The following is a 9,015-nucleotide window of genomic DNA, read 5'->3' on the forward strand; positions in this document are numbered from 1 at the left end:
AGCAGACAGATGAGCGTAAATCCAAAGCAGTAGTCCCGTACATCTCAGCAACAATCCCTTATATACCTATTAACAGTTTTGGAGAATTCTAGCAAACACCATGCCATACTATGATCATTTAGAAATTACTGGAATCCCCTCATAGCTTACAGCATCCTACCGAAAACAAAGGGAAACATAGGGAAGGTAACTCTAACTTAAGCATAACAGGTGAAATTACATAGCGTAAGTTTAAGATGCGAGTTCTAATCCACACTCAGCGGTTTATACTTTGAGACTAAAAGTTAATCAATGCGACATAATTAACAAAAACATATCCTCATAACACATAAAAAAGAAAGTTTTGACTCATAAAAGTTCAAACAGTAACTTAGGCGACACTCTGAGAGGGTATATCAACAGTATTTTATGACAATGCCTGTGCTATAACAAACATATTGGAACTCTTTGACTTTCATGCGATATGTCATGTAACACAATGACGATCACATTTCAAAAACTGAGAGTTTAGACAAGAGCATAAATGCAGAAAGACTCGTGATCACTTTAGAGCGAATCAAAAAGTCGATTCCACAATCAAGGAGTTCTTGAGCCCCTAAGCACTTCTTAACTCAAAGTAGTAATCACGTTCATATCTGCTTGACTTCCAGCGGCGGACGACACGACTGCTGAAACTCTAGGCGCGGGGGCTGTAGCTGGAATCATTATAAGTGAGTAGAAAGGAATTTCTCGTTGGTCATATTCACCTGGATGGATTCATGGTCCAACCTTCATACATCCTTGTAGATGGTGATTACATGTAAATTGGGACGGTGGGGTAGCTTAGAGGCTTTAAAGCGTTCGCTCGTCACGAAGACCCGGGTTCGATTCCCTACATGTACATGATGTGTGAAGCCCATTACTTGTGTCTCCCGCCGTGATATTGCTGGAATATTGCTAAAAGAGCCGTAAAACTAAACTCACACGAATACATGTATCAGCCAGTCAGAGCCTGGTGATCTGGTTGATGACGTGACCCCACACCCGATGCTTATAATATCATTCACTGGTTTGTCTCGTCCTGCTTCTTACAGGCCGCTGTTGCATATGTTGAATGGGGTTTTATCAACAATAAAACTGACAACTACTTTCGTCTTATATGCATGTACATACTCATCATAGTCACGATATGGCTGAAATATTGCCGATGTGACTTTAAATCTCAACTCACTCACTCACACACTCATCTGCAAACTGCGTGTTTATATTTTGCATTCTCGGTTTGCCAGATGGCCAAAACTACCATCGTTAAGAATCCAGGTGTATTGGTGTTTACCTGAAAATTACCTTGTGGACACTGATATGAAACTGGATTCAAACATGCCACATAGTTTATAATTCGAATCGTGTTTAATATTGTAACTAGTTCTATACGCACAGGTAAATGTCTTTTACAAACTTTCTATTTCATTGACCCCGATTGGGATCAAACTGTGATTGTTTATCTTGAAAAGTGGTTTAATGTACTTTAAAATCACAATGCTTGAGGTTAGGAACATGATCATTAATTTTCATGTTACAGTAAATTATACAATGATGTATGATTTTTTATGGTGGGTTAGACGCCTGACATAAAGTGATAGCTAAAAATAAAGGAGATCTGTCCATTGGTTCGATTCCCATTTTGGTACTGTGATAAAGTTGATATTTTCACACATGATATCGCCACTCATGCACACATCGATCGATCAAATAAACAATTTGCCAAATATCATCGATGTATTTGAGACCCGTGGAGATCCGGGTTAGAGTTGGTTTTCAGCAAACAATGTAGTAAGAGACGGCTAATTGGATGGGGTGGGGCAGGCTCTCGGACTTGGTGGACACAAGTATCCCAGTTGAGTAGATGGATGCTCATGATATCAATCACTGGATTGTGTAGTCCAGATTACGTTACATGTTAAACATCAAAATAGTTGAGTTCAGTGTTAAACAACAAACATGCTTCGGAATTACAGTAAATGTAGGTGCAAGTTTCATATGCAGGACTAAACGCTGCCATCGATCACGAAGAAGACCTGGGTTTGATTCCCCACATGTGTACAGATATAGAAATCCATTTCTGGTGTCTCCTGGACACTGCCGGAATAAACGGTTCTGAGCAATTCTCACTCACACACTCAATCACTCACTCAATCGATTATGTACAGACCGCAGCCATATATACTACCCATCAAAAGTTTAGACTCACTGAAAGCACTCACTATATGTTATGTATATGTATGTGGTTACATCGAAGATGAATTTCTCCACCAACTTGGGGGAACCAACTGAAAACCTTATGCAGATGAATTGCACAAGGACGATGCTTCAAATTGCGAAAGGCATGAGCAAATGTCGTGCATGTGAACAGATTCGTTTTGGTGTAAAGTTTTGTTAAGAATTCGCCAATTTTCACAGATTTTAATCATTTACTGAACTCATGACAATAATCTTTTTAATGTTACGAATATGTTTTACAATACACCAGTTCATAACTAAACAGTACCTTTAAACAGTATGGAATATTTTGCAAAAAGCTAGTTTAGAACAGTGGACAAGTAAGTGGCTACATTTACACTAGTGAGTCTAAACTTTTGATGGGTAGTATAGTTGCAATATTGCTGAGAACGGAGTGCAACAACAAACAAACAAACAAACAAACTAACAAACGATATATTTGCTAGTCTGATACCCTTATTATGATCAATTCTGGTCTCTTGCTAGTAATCCTGATAGTGCTGGCAGTTGCTGGAGTCGGATTCTTTTTGTGGAGGACTGGAAGAATGCAGAAACTGATCAGAGGACGCCAGAAGAGATATGGTGAACCCGAGGCTCCCGCGACAGGAAGGACGACCAATAACATTCGCCCTCCAAAGAACACAGCGTGTTACGACGTAGGTATCGGTAATCACGCATGCTGTGCAACAGTGTAATAATGTCATAGATGTATATGAGGGGACAAGCTGTAAATATGTTTTTTTGTATTGAGTTAGTGAGTGAGTGAGGCAACTGTATTGGGTATTATGGCGTTGCGTATTACCTGTCCTGGACCCGTGAAGATCCGGGTTAGAATTGATCTTCAGTAGCCCATGCTTGTAGTAAGAGGCGACTCGCTGACTTGTTTGACACATGTCATCATATCCCAGTTGCGTAGATCGATGCTCATGATGTTGATCATGGGATTGTCTGGCCCAGACTCGATTATTTACAGACCGCCGCCTTAGAGCTGGAATAGTGGCGTTAAACAACAAGCAACCAACCAACGTGAGCTGACTATCGACAGACAGCGCCGTTGTATTCCAATCGCTCCCACAGACAGAGAAACCATCAAACTCGTACAACTCATTTTGGTCTTCACAAGGCTCAAACATTCGTGTTTTACTGTGCGATGCAGTGAGACAGCGAAGCGAGGGCGTGGAACTTCCCGGGTGCTCATGCTTTCAGGGGCAGTGGGATAGCCTAGTGGTTAAAGCGTTGGCTCGTCACAACGAAGAGCCGGGTTCGATTCCTACATGGGTACATTGTCTGAAGTCCATTTCTGGTGTCCCCGCCGTGATATTGCTTGAATATTTCTAAAACGGCGTAAAGACTAAACTCAGTCACTCATGCTTTCAGTCACTGTTTATATGGTATCGTAATGCTTTGCTTCGGGATGTAGCTGGAATAGTGCTCACGCCTGCGCAGCATTCCCAGATTATATCATTCTTTCACCCAGTGTGTCCACTGTTTATTCCAGAACATGACGTACACACCTGAAGATGACATCTACGTCTACGGCGGCATGAGCTTCACGGCGAAGCAGCCAGGGTACATGTCGAAAGATCAGCTGTCACTACTGGAGGAGATTCAAACTGGAAGATTTGCACGAATTTTCAAGGCTTCTTACAAGACTGGCAAAAAAGTCACACGAGGCGGCGGCAAAGGTCCTCAAAGGTAACCCTCTGAAAGAAATTGCTCTCTTGATAATATATATACCTAAGTGTAGTTTCGGGTGCAACACGGTACATTTGAGAACTATTATCCTTTACACCATCGTTCTTGAAGCTGGAGGGGCGATGGATTAGTCTAGTGGTTAAAGCGTTCGTTCGTCACGCTGAAGTCCCGGGTTCGATTCCCCACATGTGTACAATGGGTGAAGCCCATTTCTGGTGTCCGTCGCCGTGATGTTTCTGGAATATTGCTACTAATTGGCGACTAACGGGATCGGGTGGTCAGGCTCGCTGATCCTAATTGCGTAAAACGGTGCTCATGATGTTGATCACTGGATCCGACTTATTTACAGACAGCCGCCATATAGTTGGAATATTGCTGAGTGCAGTGTCAAACTAAACTCACCCACTCACTCATCAACCAAACCATCATGTCGCTTAAGATACTGTCTTAATGCCAGTGATGGGTATCCACTGACAAGTTGCTGGTCAGTCTCATTAACTTCATTGCATAATTTACAATCTGATACAAAAAACACACACAGCATCGAGTGGAAAGTACTGGACCTGAGCAGCACAGAGAAAACCTTCTGTTTCACTTTTCAGGCCAAGCGACTTCCTGTTCTTCTCAACGCACTACAACTTCTCAACTTATTCTCAAGTCGATGCAGCCAAGCCATTAAAATCTGAACTTATTGTTGTTGTTATTATTGTTATCATATATTATTTGCAGGCACGCCTGACGAGGATAGTAATTTACTGATGATGGCCAAAATCAACTTCGCTGCAACAAGGGTCGGGGAACATTCCAACGTGCTGAAATTCATCGGCGCAGTCGTTGATAATGATGCGTGTAAGTGATGCCCATTTCTTGCGTTCACCTTCTGATATTGCTGGAATATTGCAAAAAAGCGGCGTAAAACCACACTCATTCACTACTCACGTAGGAAATGCAGGATGTAAGATCCTGAACCTCCTTGCCAATATCATGACTACGGCTACCTCTGGCGTCTTTTTCAGTCATCTTAATATTACCACACTTTAACACTCTGTTTCTGGTCTGAAACCAGGATCTTGGTTGTTTGGAGAGAAAACTATGGAAAGTATGAATTGCCCTCATGGTGTTTGCTCAGAAGATTAGGTTGCTCGATATCATGAAAAGAAATGTGTTAACAAAATATATTTTTCGCTTCCTCCGTTCTAGCGCACACATCCCCTGAATACGTGTGATCTTGTAGAACCTGTCATTGCCATATCTGATATATACCTTCTTCTTCAGTGGGGCCGGTGGTGGTGTTGGAGTACTGTGAAAATGGTCCGCTGGACAAGTGGCTGACCTCTAGACAGGACAAAGTGAATCTTGAAGTTCTGGAGCAGATTCAGACATTTGTCTTAGGCATTGCTCGGGGTATGGAGTATCTCGTTAGTAAAGAGGTATGTATTTACTGGACACTCTCTGTGTTGTGGCAAGTGTAAAGTGCATGTATTGACTTTCAGGAGGTGGAGTTAGGAAAAAGTTGGTTGGTTCCCTTAGGCATTGGTTGGGTGGGCTTTCTTTTTATTGTTTACTCGTTATTTTGGTCCATATATTTTAAAAAATGTGAGACGGTAAACGTTTTTGTTCGTAATCTTATGTTTGAAAAACAAGTATATTCAAGGTATATACATTACGTTACAAAGGTACATTAAGTCTTGACTTGAGTGTTTTTTGTTAGTTTGTTTGTTTGTTTGTTGTTTAACGCCGCATTCAGCAATAATCATCTATAGGCCACCGGTCTCTTAATAATCGAGTCTGGACCATGCAATCCAGTGATCGACATCATGAGCATCAATATTGGGACACGATGACATGTGTCAACCAAATAAGAGACCCTGACCACCCGATCGCGATAGTTACCCATTACGACAATCATGGGTTGATGAGGACCAAGAATGGGACACATGTAGCGGTATGTCCTGTTCTCATGGAAAACAAAGACTGTACCAGTTTAGCTCAATACAATGTCCTTCTCCAGGTTGTCCATCGCAAACTGGCTGCTCGCAACTGCCTCTTGACAAGCACAAATGAAGTGAAGGTCAGTGGATTCGGACCAAGTCGCATGGAAGACGCCAGTGCGGATGATGCCTCCAAAGGGGTAAGAAGGGAAATATGTAACATATATCTTGCGGCCAGCAATCGGGTCTGAACAGGGCCCTCGTTTCATAAACAACAGTAACTCAAAGAAATACGGAAGCTTCATATTTTAACAAAGGCTTACAGCAGACGTTATGCTTGTGGAACATTGCCAAGGCAAATCAGTTGTAGACCAACGGTAAATCGGGCTCATTGACATAAACAGTAAAGGAACATAGATTGCCCATTCGGCCCTTCAAATAAGCCAAATGTCAGTTGTAACCATGATAAGTAGTTTTATCAAAATGGCATAAACCCTGAGTGTTGATATGTTACACATACACACAGGATCGAATCCCTGTGAAGTGGACGGCGCCAGAATGTCTTCAGTCTCTGAAGGGAGCCAATGAGAAGAGTGACGTCTGGTCCTTTGGGGTGACTATGTGGGAAATCCTCAGCATGGGTAGGTGTGACAAATATATTCTTGGAAGTGCATTGAAATGTTTAATGTAATTAGTTAAGTACCTAGGTATACATGTATGTCTGTGAGAACGTGGACGTAGATTGTGATGGATGTGTATGTGAATGTGAACTAAGGCATTTTTGTGTTACGTTGTTGTAACAATTTTTGATTAATATCAATGATATTCTGAATTGGTAAGGTATAGATATTGTTTGGTATAGTTTTCGTCACTAAATAGAAGTATTTGAGAATATGGTTTCTATTATTTTTTGTGTATGTGGGATTTTTTTGTCTGATGTTTAACGCTGCCAATACGCTACCTATGCGAGGCATATAAATAATCGCATCTGAGCCAGACAGTCAGCCAAGCAAGCGAGTTTGATCACTCGCTCCCGTTAGTTGCGTCTTACGACAAACATAAGGTGCTGAAGACCATTTCTAGCCCGGATCTTCACGTATGAGCTCATGGAGGTAGTTTTAGTATACACCCTGTGTTTTATCTCTCAACAGGCCAGATCCCTTACGGTGAAATGAGGAGCCGAGACCTGCCGACCCAGCTTAAGAATGGTTACAGACTCTCGAAGCCGGAATACGCTGAAGACGTGTAAGTGGTTAGATGCATGTATACTAACACCAGTGATGTTTCATACGGTACTTCGTGACCAGGGCGATTAATGACAATTTTAAAAAGTGGCTTAAAGCGTTTAGCGTTAACATGACCATCTGTTATAGTCGGGTCAGGGTCAAATAAGCAGTGGTCGAATGCATGAAGAGCGATTCAGGCCGATAACAGGCGAATCGTATAATCATTAATTGACTTACGAAATCTGAAGTACACTCGTGTGTGTGCGTATGTGCGTGTGTGTGCGCACGTGCGCGTGTGCTACGTAATAGGCGTGAAGCAATGTAATAAATGAATTAAAAAGCGTCAGAATACCCAGAAGATATGGACCCTGCTTCACAAAGCAATCTGAGCGACTATTGTGAATCTCAAAGAAAGTTTTACGAGAGTAGCGCTAAGAATACATTGTGAACGGTGCTCTGTAAATCATGTAAAATAATTAGGTAATTATTGTATAACAAAAGCAAAATGTCTCGTGTTTATTTTATCCAGCCACTACAGTCTGATGCAAAGCTGCTGGAAAGAGAAACCAGAGGCCCGGACTACTTTCGCGGATGCAGTGGGGAAACTGGAGGCCTCATTCGGTCTGAGACCCACTTCCGGAATGATGTATTACTACTCGAAATAGTCGACCTCTTGGGCAGCGTTTTGACTACAGTGTTTCGTTCGCAAACAATGCTTGTATCCATTTGGAGAACAGAATGATCTTTTCTATTTTTCCATTTTCCACAAATGTATTAGTAATTAAAATAGTATTACTTATATTTTATTTACAGTAATTTTACGTCATTTTAGTTTCAGTCTGTTGAATTTCTTTCAGCATTTCCACATATGGAACAGGAACCCAACTGTTTGGCCAAAATGTAAACAACAAGCACGCAAGATTAAACCGTGATACAATAACACTTGTCATCAAAATATTCCAAAATGCTCAATTTCTTTATCAACCATTTTTATACTGATTAGTCCAAATTCCCTTTGATATAACAAATTGCTCAAATATTAACGCCTGTTCCATGTTTTATGTTTTTACGAAATATGTATCACCTATGCACATACACACCATCATTACTAGATAGAAATGTAACTTACCTCCCTTTTCCGTGTCAGGATCTGATCGTGGGTTCGATTCTCCATGACCATTTACTAAGGTCTTCCCTGAAAGCTTAGCTACTGAACTGAAATTCTGTTCAAAGCATCCTAATATAAATCACCTGTTTGGTATCATTAATATCCAGCAACATCATCACACGCATCTGGCTGTAACAGAATCAAGTCATATATATGTTTTATATGTCTTTTGTTTTCACGGAGCGCATAGATCTTCGTTGACACACACATATGAAAATAACAATAGCATGGCAACAACTGTACCTGAATTCTGCGTACTTAATGTTTCGGTATTACTTGTATACTTCATAATTCAACATACATATATAATCTCTGGAACGTTTCAACACTTATTATTTTTAATGTCATATTAAACATGTCCGCCACGTCAGCCATATTGAATAGTCGTTCTGGTAAAATATATTGTCATTTATTTAAAATGTATCAAGTGTACTTCTGCTGTCGATATGTGTAATTTCAATAGTATTTTGCTAATGGCAATTGGGGCGATGGGGTAGCCTTGTGGTTTCACACCGAAGACCCGGGTTCGATTCCCCGCATGGGTACAATGTGTGAAACCCATTTCTGTTGTACCCCGTCGTGGTATTGCTGGAATATTGCTAAAAGAGGCGTAAAACTAAACTCACTCACTCACTCTGATGGCAATTCGGTTTTGGCATCTCCTGAAAGCACGAAAAAATTAGTTTAATCACATTTTCTGACAGAATGCTCCTTTGATATATTTCATAACAATTAT

At 40.9% G+C, this 9,015-nt stretch overlaps 2 protein-coding genes across 2 annotated transcripts; both read left to right on the top strand.

Annotated features, from left to right (window-relative positions):
- Positions 1-2,716: 2,716 nt before the first annotated feature.
- LOC124266314 lies at positions 2,717-4,708 on the top strand. The gene is made up of 3 exons (XM_046701126.1): positions 2,717-2,915; positions 3,758-3,954; positions 4,684-4,708. Exons 1-3 carry the CDS (start codon positions 2,721-2,723, stop codon positions 4,691-4,693), a joined length of 402 nt encoding a protein of 133 aa, XP_046557082.1. The 5' UTR covers positions 2,717-2,720; the 3' UTR covers positions 4,694-4,708.
- A 7-nt stretch (positions 4,709-4,715) lies between these two features.
- On the top strand, positions 4,716-7,811 carry LOC124266319 (tyrosine-protein kinase receptor Tie-1-like). Its single transcript, XM_046701129.1, has 6 exons — positions 4,716-4,803; positions 5,230-5,384; positions 5,966-6,085; positions 6,412-6,526; positions 7,037-7,130; positions 7,641-7,811. The coding sequence occupies exons 1-6, from the start codon at positions 4,716-4,718 to the stop codon at positions 7,774-7,776; spliced, it is 708 nt and encodes a 235-aa protein (XP_046557085.1). The 3' UTR covers positions 7,777-7,811.
- The last annotated feature ends 1,204 nt before the right edge of the window (positions 7,812-9,015 follow it).

The sequence above is a fragment of the Haliotis rubra genome, unplaced genomic scaffold (assembly GCF_003918875.1).
Source record: "Haliotis rubra isolate DU_JTF1 unplaced genomic scaffold, ASM391887v1 Scf1247, whole genome shotgun sequence".
NCBI lineage: Eukaryota > Metazoa > Mollusca > Gastropoda > Lepetellida > Haliotidae > Haliotis > Haliotis rubra.